The sequence below is a fragment of the Rhipicephalus sanguineus genome, chromosome 1 (genome assembly GCF_013339695.2).
Source record: "Rhipicephalus sanguineus isolate Rsan-2018 chromosome 1, BIME_Rsan_1.4, whole genome shotgun sequence".
Classification (NCBI taxonomy): domain Eukaryota; kingdom Metazoa; phylum Arthropoda; class Arachnida; order Ixodida; family Ixodidae; genus Rhipicephalus; species Rhipicephalus sanguineus.
The window spans coordinates 290757467-290772683 of NC_051176.1; the positions used below are offsets into that span (position 1 = coordinate 290757467).

At 44.5% G+C, this 15217-nt stretch overlaps 1 protein-coding gene across 6 annotated transcripts in view; it reads right to left on the bottom strand.

Annotated features, from left to right (window-relative positions):
• The window catches only part of LOC119379251 (uncharacterized), a 168989-nt gene that overhangs the window by 52878 nt on the left and 100894 nt on the right, over window positions 1-15217 (bottom strand). For 5 of the 6 annotated variants that reach the window (XR_007414842.1, XM_037648499.2, XM_037648500.2 and 2 more), the window contains exon 8: window positions 2012-2215. The exons of the other annotated variant lie outside the window; for it this stretch is intronic. Coding sequence is in view for 4 of the 5 variants with exons in the window: in XM_037648499.2 (XP_037504427.1) it covers window positions 2012-2215 (204 nt within the window). In the remaining variant the exon portion in view is untranslated. The remainder of the gene's footprint in view (window positions 1-2011; window positions 2216-15217) is intronic. 6 annotated transcript variants of the gene reach the window in all.

The following is a 15217-nucleotide window of genomic DNA, read 5'->3' on the forward strand; positions in this document are numbered from 1 at the left end:
ACCACTTTTCGCGGCACTTTCGAGTTCGTTATAAAAGGGTTCGACTGTATATGTGTGTGTGTGCATGTGAATTCATGAGCATACAGCATAAAATACACGCACCAGTATAGATATATCTATACTGGTGAAAAAACAAATAGAACTTCAACTGTTTTTCTATTTCCTTTGCAAAGCTTTACTAAGAGCAAGCTCTTCATACGTGTCACTTCAGCTTGGCACAAAATGCCTTAGACCATGCAATGCATAACGTTCGCGTGTGCTCGAAGGCCCGACTTAGGCTCTTAATGAGCGGGTATGGGTACAGCCCGGCCCGCAGCCTCAAGCCCGGGCCCGGCCCAGGCCCACCGGAAAACGCTTCGGCCGGGCCGGGCTCAGGCTTTCGGGTAGGCCCGGGCCCGTGCAGTGCTCTAGCAAGTATTCCATTTCGACATCATTATTGTGCGTTCCAAGGAACATCAGAATCTTGTGGAAAGTGTTTAACACATCCTATGGGTTGGTCGCATTCCTCTGTGGCTTGTACTAGGGAATCAGGCGATGCGGCGCGCCATTGTAGGCATGGCAATCACTCCTCAGTTACTGATTTGTCATGTCACTGTGTGCTGCCGTAAAGCACTGCAAAAATGGGCCCCGTACCCATTGTTCAAATGGCAATAGAAGCTTTTAGAATGACTGCCAGTTGGGCACGTTGGTAAAGGTTCATGATGAAACAAGCGCAATATGTACGAAGGCGCTCCGTACTGTGTCCTAAGTCTTCGTGCATAGTGCGCTTGTTTCATCATGAACAGAAGCTTGATGGCGGGATCAAAACACTTTGCCCATGGAAGCCTGAGAACAGTGATGGGCTGCAATGGGCAAACAGAAAAAGAAGCAGTCTAAACAAGCAACATGATTAATGACTATGTCCAGCGCGTGCAACTGCTTCCAGCATCATGCCAATTTTGTAACAAAGATGGTGGTGCCCACGCAAGCACAATGTGGTGGCACTTTATGCAATTAAGGTATGAAGCAAATATATTTGAACACAATTTCGAGTGTGCTGACCTTGCACAAGCCGAAATGTGTACGTAAACGTCCCATCAGTTTCCTTTGTTGCGGGATTTCAGTTTAGCATGTTTAGCAACACCTTGAGTTCGAAATGCGAGGTGCATTGAATCCTACTGGTGTCCGACGGGAACCAGAAAGTATTTCGTCACGAGAATTTCTTTAATATCTGGGGTTTTACATCCCAAAACCACAATGTGATTATGAGGGACGCCGTAGTGGAGGGCTCCAGAAATTTCGACTAGCTGGTGTTCTTCAATGTGCACTGACATTGCACAGTACACGGGCCTCTAGCATTTCACCTCCATCGCAATGCGACTGCCGTGGCCGGGATCAAACCCGCGACTTTCGGGTCGGCAGCCAAGCAGCCAAAAAATGCTTTAGCTGCATTTTTTGGCAATTAATAAAGCAATATAAGTCGAAGTCATAAGGCAGATATCAAAATATGGCTTTTAAAAAATGACCTTTTTGTTTTATAAAGCTACAGTGTCTGTTCCCGATAACTTTGGTACGTGAAAGTCAAAATAATCTAATTTACTAACCAAACAATGCATGCAAAAGTAAACTGCCTGCTCTGTCACATACGCGCACAATGGCACTGCAACCAACAAATTCCTACATGATTATGATGATGACGTAGTGGTGTCTTCTGGTAAAAAGAACCAAGTACACATCACACAAGTTCTTAACAGTCAGTACAGAAATTCAACAAAAGATAGGCTGGAGCTCTCTGCTTAGACTGATGTCCAACTGCTTAACTGAACCACCGAAATATCAAAGAGTCAGAATGAAATTATACATCCCCAAACTAGGTGGACAAAATGTCTGAAGGAAGGATATGCAGTTTCATGTGATGGATTCTTTTTGAGGTATAAAATCTTATACAAAAGTATTGTCGTATACAGCTGATACTGGTAAAAGGCAAGAAGGAGCTTTTCATATCTGTCAGTTTTTCACAGCCAAGCCTTACCCCGCCGGTGGAAGTTATCATCCTCACTGTCTGTCAGCTCGGTTCCCGATTCAGTGGTCTGTTTACGAGGCTGCATGGATGACAAAGACTCTGCCCATGAGCTGAGGTCCAATGCATGGCTGAAAGTGTTTGGATCGAAGGAGCCCTTCCTGATGGGCCTGCGTGTACTGCACTGAGACTGGCCTTTTTCTTGCCTGCCAGCACCTGCATCAAGCAGCCAATACGGTCACAGTTTACAATATGGTCAGTGTGCTAATAACAGGCAACTGCAAAGAGTACAACTGTCCAAAAATAGAAGAAATGTTTTACCGTAAACTCCCGAGCAAGTGCACTCCCTGCAGTGAAAGATAATCGGACAAGATTTGGAGAGAGAGAGAGAGAGAGATAGAGGGGGAGGGCTTGCTTGGTCGCAGACCAGAATTCAAGATGGCGGCGTAACAGCCTCTAAGAAGAATGCACACCCGTGGTTCTAATGAAATGCTTTTTAAAGTGGCATGCATTTACTCTTTTGCTAAACGGGCGGGAATCACGTGAAATTTCTTGTGTTATGACAAGGGGGGAAAGACATTCTTCAAATGTTCAGACAATTTGTGATAACTCAAAATGCAACCCCGAGGCACCACAGTGTAAAAGTACTAAGAAATAAATCACATATCTAAAAAATCTCAGAACTTGGGCTCCTAGGAACCATGACTGCAGGATTCTGTAGCGAAGAACATGTTGGAAAAAAAAAAAAAAAAAAAGGCGGGAGGGGAGGAGAAGGGGGGGGGGGGCGCTTGCACAGGTAGGGGCGGTTACTCGGTATTTTACGGTAATTTCTGGAAGCATGGTGCTGCAAGAGACCTTGCAGATGCGGAAGCTGCCTTGAGGATTTTGGAGTAGTAAAGAGAAGAAGAAATTAAGCTCTGGAAGTTCGGAGCAGAATTTGTGCTTAGGAATTGACAAAGAAATTTTTCTCTGACTAAAGAAATAAAATTAAAAACTGCCCAAAAGGTTAAACACGAAGAGAGACTGAAGGAGAGGCATACATTACATTTGCATGACGTGAAGTATTCTTACTCAGTTGAAATGAGTTGTTACTTGGTGGGAGTGTGCAAACATCTGCACAGTTACAAAAGACGACATTTCACCTAGCTTCTTCAGCGCCCATTTGGGCAGTATCAGCTGCATTACATGTGCACTGTTGGTTCTTGTGGCTCTTAGGCAGTGAAATCACCATAATTATCGCTCAGCTGACTGACCTCAAAGACCTCCTCTCCAGTTTCTACTTTCTTTATTGTGAGGTATGAAAAAAAAAAAGAATAAAACCTCGGCCCGCACCATAATAATATAGCAGGCAAATCCTGTTTCTACTGTACAAACCCTGTATGATGCCTAGTTGATGGCGCTGGCATGTGTTCTATTAACAGGGCTGGGCAGAGATACTTTGAAAATGCATAGCGCTACGACACAAGACAGCTGGGCAACAAGTATTTGAGATACTGATACAAGATACTACCACAATTATTCTACCTGATACGATACTTTTCATTTATACCTTAAGAGACATACCCCTGTCACACTGGAGGTGTTATGTCATTAGGTTCAAGTGTCATTTGGTGCAACGAATGCCATTCGATCCGTGATGGTGCTACACAGGGAAAAGTAATGTCATTCATTCGTCAACAATTCAGACAAAAAATGGCCGGAAAAGTGGACGAAGGTAAATGCAGAGTGGTAGAAAAGTGTGTTTATTTTGAGACACGCACGAAGTCGCTTCAATAAGTAAACACTGATAAAAATTTTATATCGCAGAATATCTGCCCACCATAAGCCACCACAACGCCTAGCCAGCCAGTAGCCACAGTGATAGAATGAATACAAGCAACATGGCTGACACGGCAGTTCTGCTGAACAACGACGCTAAGCTAGAGCAAGTCAATCATTTAGTTACTTTGTACTTGGCATTGCGAGAAAAGCGCATAAGACAGTTGAGACTTGATCGTCACACAGATGCAGCCTGTTAAGTATGCATGTGAAACAAGGCAGAGTGCGTTCGCTTAAGGCATGCATGGCGTGACGGGAAAAAAAGGAAAATTAGGAGATGTGCTATGTGCTATGTCTATTGAAGTTTTCTCCAATACGAAGCGACAGAGGCACCCGTGGCAGTTTGTGGTGCGACAGCACACACACAGGAACCCCGAGCGTTCCGCGTTTGTTCACATTCAAAATGCGGTCTCACATGCGCTCATGCGGGTAAACAGTTTTCAATGGAACTCTGCAACATTGTCTTCCCATAGCCTTACGAGAGCAAATGTCTCTGCCTGGGTCCAGTGTGCTCGTGGAGCTGATGGCATCGCTGCAGGTACACATGCACACAGGTGTCTTAAGAAGTTGAAATACCTCCAGCCACAAATTCTTGGAGGAAGGCTGGAGGTATTTCAACTTCTTAATTCTTCCACCCAGCCAGACAGACTTCTGTCGAAATGTTTACACACAGGTGTCTGTTTACATTATGGCCGACAGCGCCGGCGGCCAGACACCACTGAGGTGGAGAGTAAAAAGATTTTCTAACAGCCTTGTGTACACCTGTTCTTGTTAAAATGATAGATGCCTTAAAAAAGTAACATTAATCACGTGCTTGCATGAATACGTGTCAAATTGGGAATGCTGAATGCCTCATTTTTAGTTGTCTCTCGGGTAGAGAGTATACATTCGGTTCTACTGCGACGGCGGATGTGTTTTTCAAACTCATTCGATTTCTTAAGTCATTCGAATCTAATGATATTAAATATCGCTGTGCAGCAGCCGCATAATGTCATTAGATGCGAATGTCATTCCATTTGAATGACATTAAAACGTTCCTTGGCATTATTGTCTGTTAGTTCTCATTAATATTGTGTATAACGAAGAAAACGAGCCCTTGAAATTAACACTTCTTTTTTTCATTCATAGCGAGGGTCTCGTTCTGGCAGACTTGATGCTTTCAGGTGGTATGCGAGGGATTATTGGTCAGCTGCCAGCTCGTAATAAGTTCACGTGCTACGTGACGCCAACAGGCAGAAAAAGAGTGTTCCACACTCGCGACGTCATGGCTACTGGCGGCGCTGACTGACGCTCCCACGTTTAAATGCACACATATACCCTATAAAGTGGACGGGGGGATGGCCGCCGTGGTAGCTCAGTTGGTAGAGCATCGGACGCGTTATTCGAAGGTCGCAGGTTCGGTCCCTGCCCGCGGCAAGCTATCTTTTCGTCCACTTTTCTTTCTTCACAATTACCTTACATTTATTACTAAAAACATCCCCTATACTTTCCTTGGCATTATTGTCTGTTAGTTCTCATTAATATTAAAACGTCCAGTGTGACAGGGGTATTAGATACATTTGCAAGTTTGATAAAGATCTCTATAATGTAGCAGCAAAGACCTATGCATAAAAATGTCTGCTTGAAAATTCCGTAACTGTGACCAACTTTGTTTGACTTGAATGAAATGTCTTATTATCGCAAAAGCTCTATCTTGCTCAAAGTATATTAGTTAATTAAATTGGGTTTTATGGCACAAGAGCAACTGAGGTTAAGCTGTGCCAACCGCAAGGTGTTTTGTAATAACTAGAGCTGTGCGAATAGCAAAATTTTGGGTGCAAAGCGAATTCGAATATTGAAGTGTGAATCGAATCTAATATTTTTCTAATATTTCTCTAATACTTCGAAGCGAAACTGCAGACAAAAAAAGTTAGAGAGGATTCCTAAGCACATTCTTATGAGATAGCAACATGAAAGTGTTTCTTTTCGCTAGATTGATGAAGCACTGGCAGGGTGGTGTTTCATAGTTGTCTACTCAAGAATGAGGCAATGTGGAGGCTGAATTGAATTTATGTACATGATTTGGTGCAACCAAATTGTTGCCGACAACACTTTAGACGTGATAGGCAAAGATGCCATTTCCTCAGCCTCTCCTCCTCTTTCAAGTTCTGTGGAAGCGCAACTGATGTGGCGGACAAGGGTGTGCTCCCTTCAAGTCCGGAGTTCCAAATCTGCCTCGTAGACGTTGATATATAAAAACTAGAGCTGTGCGAATAGCAAAATTTTGGGTGCGAAGCGAATTCGAATATTGAAGTGTCAGTGCGAATCGAATCGAATATTTTTCTAATATTTCTCGAATATTTCTAGAATGTTTCTCGAATACTTCGAAGTGAAATTGCAGAAAAAAAAGTTAGAGAGGATTCCTAAGCATATTCTTATGAGATAGCAACATGAAAGTGTTTCTTTTCACTAGGTTGATGAAGCACTTGCGGGGTGGTGTTTCATAGTTCTCTTACCAAGAATGAGGCAATGCAGAGGGCGAATTGTATTTATGTACATGATTTGGTGCAACCAAAGTGTTGCCGAACACTCTACACGTGATAGGCAAAGATGCGATTTCCTCAGCCTCTCTTCCTCTTTAAACTTCCGTGGAAGCCCAACTGATGTGGCAGACAAGGGTGTGCTCCCTTCAAGTCCGGAGTTCCAAATCTGCCTCGTAGACGTCGATATATACGAACATCTGAAATTTTGGATGCTAAAAAGCTTCGGCGTCCTATTTTTCGAACTTCCTGCCCAAATGTTAGGTCCAAGACAGCATTAATTGAGCCCCCACCTCTGCCACATCTTTCATCTCCATGTTGGAACCAGCGTTTCCTTAATATATTTGTGACCGATAGAGATTGAAAGGCAGCTTTGCCGCAATACCAGGGTGTGACGAGGTGAAGGATATTGAAAATCTAGGGACCACTTCCAATCGGACGTTGACTGTCTCTTGCCTAAGTTCGACCGTAACGGAGCTTGAAAGGCAGCTTTGCCGCAATACCAGGCTGTAATGAGATGAAGCATATTGAAACTCTAGGGAACACTTTCAATCAGACGTTCACTGTCTTGGCAAAGTTCGACCGTAACGGAGCTTGAAAGGCAGCTGATACAAGTACAGATGGCCGGAAGATAGCCGGAGACTACATAGCAAAATAAAACATGGCGCTACGAGAGCCCAAAACGAACTAACTCTTTATTTTCCCGTGTCCCCATCTTTCAGTCCCCAGGCATGACGCCACAACACACATAAAGCAACAGCGCCCCGCGAAGGCGCTGAGTGTTGGCTATTAACATCGTGACAGCAGCTTTGCCGCAATACCGGGGTGTGATGAGGTGAAGCATATTGAAAATCTAGGGACCATTTCCAATTGGACGTAGTCTCTTGGCAAAGTGGGACCGTAACGGAGCTTGAAAGGCAGCTTTGCCGCAATACGAGAGTGTAATGAGGTGAAGCATATTGAAAATTTGAATGGGTGACTTTCAATCGGGCGTTGACTGTAAATGTGTTTGGAAAGTTCGAATAGTAAAATTCCAGTGCGAATCGAATTGAATAGGAAATACTATTTGAAAAATATTCGAAATTTCGAATACTCGCACACCCCTAGTAATAACCAATAAATAATATTTAATTCCAAAGCTTATGTAAAAAGCCACTATCTTTTAAGAAATCGCTAACGTTAGGCAGGGGAGCAAGCGGATCATCTCCTAGAATTAAGTGGGGACGTGGCACTTAGGGAATGAAAATCAACCAAAAAATCTAGTTTTCACTGGTCATCTCTTCACGTTCCTGACATCATTTTGCACCTAGTTACAAATTTTCATTGCTGCATATCGTCATCTTCTATCCACATCTTACTTTAAAAAACCAAAACCGTGCATCCTGCCCTTTAAATTGAGGGCAAACGACAAACAATTTTTCATGCTCTTCCTGTAATGGAGGAGCAATATCTGATGAAGGCAAATAGCGCGAAGAAACATAAGACAAGACAAAGAAGGCTACAGCACAAGCACATACTAACAACTGAACTTTTATTAGGACGAAAATATATAGGAAGCCCAAACCACATGTTCACCACGAACACAACCTAAAACCTTAGATGTGCACATCCAGGTACGTTATCTCTGCCTTATTTAACGCAAGGGAAGGCTTTGCCACACAATCATCTTCAGCTTTCAAAATGAAAAAAGCCTTAACGACCTCACGTGCTGTCTGGTCCCTATGACAAGTGAGACCTTTCGCATCAGACAAGCGAGGAGTACACCTACACTCACGGCAGTGCAGGGCCAAATTAGACGACGGCTGACCATTCAAAGAACGACAGTGATCTTGCAGGCGCGCATTCAGACAGCTGCCTGTTTGTCCTATATAGTGATTCATCAATCATTCATTCATTAAGAAAAAAGCGTTGGACCTCTTGGAAGAGCTCGACCTACACAACCTTTCGGCCTCGGTAAGGAATGAAAAGGGTTCTCTACTCCACGTGTTTTTTACCGTAAAGACCCATAAGAATGGTGACCCATTCCGCCTGATTGTGTCAGAACGTGGGACTTGGCAACACGCGGTTTCTGGGTTCCTCCAGAAACACCTGTCGGCGCTACACATCGCGGATCCCTTTCGAGTCAAGAACTCGTCTGAGGTGATCAAGTTCCTTCACAGTGATGCATGCTCTTCCGTTTCTGGGTTTAGCGTTGAAGTGTTCCAGGACAAATGTGGCATTTCTGTGGGGGCTTTTGTGCAGCTACTTGATCTGTATTTGAAGTCTACAGTGATCGGGTGGCGGAGTGAGGTGTACACACAGAAGTCGGGTGTGTGCATCGGCTTTAGGGTCGCCCCAGTTTTGAGCGATATCTAATTGAGCAGGGTAGACCGGGAACTTGAACCTGACTTGAATGATGATGCTGTAAGAACTTTTCGGTATGTGGACGATTACCTTGTTCTAGTTGATTCCTGCCGATGTGTTGCCACTAGGACGAGCGTTCTCAAAACTTTTTAAGGAGAAAGGGGCAGGCCTTAATTACACTTTTGAAGTGCCGCGGGAAGGTGCTTTTCAGTTTTTAGACTTGACCATTCGTTTTGGTGGTGCTTGTGTCGTGCGACCCCTGGTGACATGCTGAGACACCAGTGCTGTTGTGCTCTCTATTCATGCTACTTGGGGGGAGCTGGGTCTCTGCCATGCCTCTTTGCTACCACCAATCCGGCGTGGTCATGCCGGTCATGTGACCCGTGCCCCGCTGACCAATAGCCTTTCTTCTCCCTCCTCAAAACCGCCTGCAATAAACGCGGGAGAGCAGTCTCCCGTCAGTCTCTGTCTCTGCGTCGTCACTCCGCGCGCCCTCCCGTCGTTCGGCCTCTCCGTCGGCCCGCCCCGGGTTGCGCCACGCTCCTGCCCTACACAACAGTGCTCACACTTGTTGGCTGTATTCCCCGCATTCAGTGAAGCCAATTTTAGACTTACAATCTAGTCATTCTAAGTTAGTGAAAAATGGCGTTGCGGTTTCTTGTTTGACTTCCACTTTAAAGAAAACACGCCCAAACCTGTTGTGTGAAAGTTGCGATCAGCAGCTGGACAGGCTCCGAGAAGCGCGCTATCCTACTGCTAATTTGGGCCGCCTGTGTGAAAGAATTCTCAGGACCTTGAAATCTGAGTTGAAAGACCCGGTTGAAAATGATAGGGTACGTGTGAAAAAGCCACTCGCAAGTATCCCTTTGTTGCACGGTGTTTTCCATCGTCTCAAGAAGGTTGGTGCCAGATATGATATAGATGTTTTTTCGGCTAAGAATAAGCTTGGTAGAGTATGAGCTGCTGTTGAAAGGAAGGTGGATGGGACTGCGCAGAAATGGCATGAGTGTAAGGTGAAACACAGGGACAGCCCTTCGGTTTGTGGCAAGGGAGTTGTATATCAGGTGCCTTTCACGTGCGGTAAATACTATATAGGACAAACAGGCCGCTGTCTGAATGCGCGCCTGCAAGGTCACCGTCGATTTTTGAATGGTCAGCCGTCGTCTAATTTGGCCCTGCACTGCCGTGAGTGTAGGCTTGTCTGATGCGAAAGTGCTCGCTCGTCATAGGGACCAGACGGCACGTGAGCTCGTTGAGGTTTTTTTCATTTTGAAAGCTGGAGATGATTGTGTGGCAAAGCCTTCCCTTGCGTTAAATAAGGCAGAGATAACGTACCTGGATGCGCACATTTAAGGTTTTCGGTTGTGTTCGTGGTGAACATGTGGTTTGGGCTTCCTATATATTTTCGTCCTAATAAAAGTTCAGTTGTTAGTATGCGCTTGTGCTGTAGCCTTCTTCGTCTTGTCTTATGTTTCTTCACGCTATTTGCCTTCATCATGAATTACGAACTCGCTCAACAATCAATTTTTCTGAGCAATATCTTTTGTTCTGTCAGGGTTATCATTACCATTTCTTTTTCGCTTCTAAGATAAACAGATGCAATGTGTCGTAAGGCAAATTTTGTTATAGTACTTAAGAAAATGTTCTAAATCAAGGTTTTCTTTTGAGTATTAATTGGAGCGTTTTTTAAATTGGGTGCGACAGCCCACAACTCTGCTTGGAAATGTCCTCAAGCAATGATTCATACTTTACGACACACTACAGTAAAACCTTGGTGATACGAATCTCGCAGGATTACCAAAAATATTCGTATATCCGAAATTCGTATCACCAGAAAACATGGAAAATTAGTATGCAACAAAACAAAGTTGGCATACGTTTTGATTTAGCAGTGATGCTACCGAGGACTTCTGATTTGGAGCAATTTTTGCAGCAGAAAAATTTCGGTTTTGGAGCACTTTGGAGCAGCAAAATTTTCATCTTGGAGCACTTTGGAGCAGATAATTTTGCATCTGGGAGCGCTCTGGAGCAGCGAATTTTACATCCTGGAGTGCACTACAGAAGCATATTTGAATAACATTCAAGCACCAGAATATTGCTATGGGGCTCTTATCTAGAAATATTTCGACTCATTGCAAATCTCATGGAAAAAATCATCTCAGGAGAACTCCATATTTCACTCGCTAAAAAAAAAAGAAATAAGGGCTCATGCAGTTAAGTGTTCTGGATTAACCTCTTCGGCGATTATTTTCAACACCAGCAAATAAACAGAATACCGGATCAATAAAATTGCACTTCATGAAATAACACTCTAAATACATCTATATGGTTATGAGCAGATATTGTAGACAAACGCCGTGATGTACAGCAGTGCCTCAATGCCAAAGAGCCAAACTATCCCTAATGCCTTCCCCTAAGAAAACTCCAAAGCGAAAGCCGGGTTCTTTTTCGACTCGATCGACGGGTTGATCCTCCCCCTCCTTGTCTGCAAGCTTTCTGCACCTCACCTGGTTTTGCGCTAGCTCCATGATCGGCGGACCCATTGCGGAAGCAGTGTAAAGCGACGATGTCATGCGATGGCGTCATCACGTGACATCACGATATATGACGCCATGATGACGTCACAAGTTTTGACGATCTATGACGTGATCATGATGCCATCACATGATGATTATTTTTTGCATCAATCTACTGACGCCGCCGACGGTGAATTTTCGTGTTTGATAAAGCATCTGAGGCTTTCGCATGAATATTGCGTATTGAACGTTAACAACCTGGCCTTACATACCAAACTGTCCTTCACCATGTCACCTCTTTGCCATGCGCGAAACAGCTTCGCTTATCATCCACTTCACAGAGTGAAATGGCTCCTCAACTTTTTTAAAATATTTATTGTGATAACAATTATATGGACACTCTCCGCGGATTTTTGCAGTCGCCATTGCCGTAATTTTCTGTGTAAAGACGAAATTAATAACACTACCATGCGCATTCTAGCTGCGGGTAAAAGCTCGCGAGCGCTGGCGACAAACGCGGCTGAAGCAGAGATTAAACTAGCCGGCCGTCTGTCTCTGTCGCACGAACAGCGCATGAGATAACATCTTCCCGCGTGCGGGCCTGCCATCGATTGCTCATCAAACAGAGAGGAAACGCCCCAGCCGTCTTTGTAAGGAGCATGAAAGGACACCAGGGGAGCGGAAGGGGGGGGGACAGCATCGTTCGAAGGGCGCAGTCGCTTGCGCGCTAACTCGAGGAATCAGGAGACTGCTCGTAAACTTGTTGCGCTCTCAACGCTTACTTCGTGTTTAGAGAACTCAGAGCAAGAAAACACTTCGGTTCCTGGAGCGGCCATAGTCCCTTAAACCAGTGTTTTGTTGAGTTACGCGAGATCGGATCCAAAAGAGTTAGCTGCTAGCCTTACTTCGTTTAACAATACAATTTGTTGGTATCGCATTCATTGCTTCGCCCTTAAGCGAAACTGAGTTCTTTTAACCGTCAGCTATTGACCCCCAAAAGCGAGGGGCGGACGTGTAACATGGGGTAGCCGCTTCACTGTGGGCCGTCAGCGACGGGCCCGCTGCTGACAGCTGTGCACTTGCAGCTACTCCGAGCAGGAGATATGCTTATATTAATGAGATGTCATTTTTAAAAGGCAAGCAAAAAATTCGAATTGGAACCCTAGCACGTGAGCTCGAAAGGGCAGGGCCTTTTAGTGGGTATTTACCGCAGAGTGATTACAAACTCGGACGTGCTGGTTTAAACAATTACGAAAATCTCTTCCGAATGAAGATCCACGGATAAAGTATATCTGAGGAAAAGTGTGAACGTGTTTCTACCGTTCGCATGCTCTTACATAGACGCGAAGCAAGGAAAATTCGATATTGTCCCATATATCTACTGCTAGCGACCCCAGATTCATTCCGTGATGTCCAAAAACAGAAGATGACAGAAATTTTAGCAGCACACATGTAGTTATTACTTAACATTGCTTTCCTTACGTGCCGTGCGACGCTTGAAACGAGCTATCAGCAGCGTTTCTAGAACAGACGACGTTTGCCGATGAATCGCCGTCGCACTTCCTCGCTACCGATAGGCCTAGACGTCACGAGCCTCTCGTGACGTCTAGGCCTATCTCTGATGTCTAGAGCCGACTTGCAGAACAGAAGCTGCGTCGGCAACGTGCATGGCATCGTGGCTTACTCGAGACGCACGCGCGAGCACTATTTATTCAGCGGAATAATTCTTGGTCCATGGTTGCGACTTTGGCAGCCCCAAGATCAAGCTGCACATGTTCTGACGCGCCGGCGGTGCGATTTCCGGTGATAGACGCCCCCAAACCCGAGACTTTGGCGCAGTTTGGCGCAAATTTTGTCGATATTATCAGGATGGCGCAGTAAATACAATTTGGCGCACTTTGGCGCAGTTGGCGCAGGAGTGGAATCACTGATTTAGTGTTTCTCAGGGCCGCAGCAATGTCATGAACAGCTCTGAATGATGGATCGCCAGTAAAGTTTTTAGCAACAACGATCATACTTGTATTCGTAAATGTAAGGTGCATGCACGCGTGTGCAATTAATGAACCAGATGTGTTGTGCCCCGTGACCGCTAGTAGCCCCTTCCTAATCTTACTACGCTTGTCTGCATGACACCAGAGTACTGCAGCAAAAGTGATTTAAGAAGCGCTTTGCACACGGTAGATGGAGGCCAAGCTCCTTCCGCTTCGTCCCTAGGGGTCCTCGTCCACCTTTAATGAGACTTCATGACTGACCCGCAGCCCAAGTTTCAGTCTTGTTTCATAGAACGTCCGATTGGGGGGACATGCCTTGTATCGACGTGGCAGGCACGTGTTAACACAGTACAAATACGCTGCTGCCTCGAGCACAGCAGCACGTGTCAAGTGCCGAAAAAAAAAAAAAAAAAAAAACGTGACGCCAACGTCATCTGTAACCTAACCGCAAAGGCGCCTAAAGGCCTTCAAGATTCGCGCGCACTATCTCGGAGGCAACGACGCACCGTTGATGGTCGCGCAGTGCGCATGCCCGTACCCACACGTGACTGCCGCGTCTTCCGCGACAGCGCGGGCAGCACCTGTTCATACCTGTACGCTAGCATAAGTTCATATCAAACGTCGCGGTGTGCAAATCTGTTCGCAACAACCGTACTCCAATACATAGCAGGTTAATGGGCCTTGGCCGGGACCACAGAAAAATTTGTATCACCCCGAAATTCATACGAGCCGTGATCGTATCACCGAGGTTTTACTGTACAAACATTCTCAATGTATTCTGTGGATTGTACATTGGTGTGCAGGTTGTGGTTAATTAGCTAATTAGGCCTTAAACAAAGAAGTAGGTGTTTCTGATATCCTGGAAACTACTTATCATAGAAAAAAAGCAATTGCATATTTGAAATCAGCACACAAACATTCTTAAACTCTGCAAGTTCCATCAAAATTGATCAAGAATTAAAAAAAAAAAATGTTTTAAAGTGCCACGTCTCCCCTTAAACTCTGGTGCATAAGTATCTGATGTATGTATTGTGCTCCGAAATATTTTTGTCTTTCCGTTTCAATAGTAAGGAAAGAAGGTGAATTTTTAAGGGCTCGTTTTTCTTTGTTAGACACAATATTAATAGAACTAACAGACAATAATGCCGAGGAAAGTGTAGGGGGTGTTATTTGTAGTAATTAGAATATAAATGTGAAGAAAGTAAAGTGGACGAAAAGATAACTTGCCGCCGGCAGGGACCGAGCATCGGACGCGTTATCTGAAGGTCGCAGGTTTGGTCCCTGCCGGCGGCAAGTTATCTTTTCGTCCACTTTACTTTCTTCACATTTATATTCTAATAACTACAAATAACACCCCCTACACTTTCCTCGGCATTATTGTCTGTTAGTTCTCATTAATATCGTTTCAATATTAGTTTCATTCAGAAATGACTTATTGGGGTTGCTTTGGCTGGTCAACACGACAGCTCTTTATACTCTGCACTATTGGCAGTTTTCGCTTGTCACTTTTGTAACTGATAAGAGTTAGTGCTCCACTTGATGACCAGCTAACCGGTTGCCATCTAATTACAAGAACGTCAATAAGGAGCCTCCGCACGATGGCGCAATACGCCTGTCTAGTTTTACCTTGTTCGTAAGCCCATTACCATTTATGCAATAACTGATCACTGGCCACGTGTATAGCAGCAACAACGCAGATAGAGACTTTTTTTATGATGCGTCGTATACAAAGAGTATATAAAACTGCAATGACTTTTCGTATCCAACTTATCTGCTAGCGTCAAGCATTCATTAGCAACATATTCACTAATCTGCAATATTTTAACAATTTTCCTTCCACGAGACAACTTATGCAGCCCAGAAACCACTATTCATGCTAGTGCCACTTATGGCTCCGATTACATTTGTAACAGTAAAAAAATTGTGACCTCGGAGAAGAAAACAAATATATCTAAGTAAAACAGAAAGGTGGTTCCATATTAAACAATCACAGTGAATAAGTAAACCAACATGATACAGGTGACACCCATA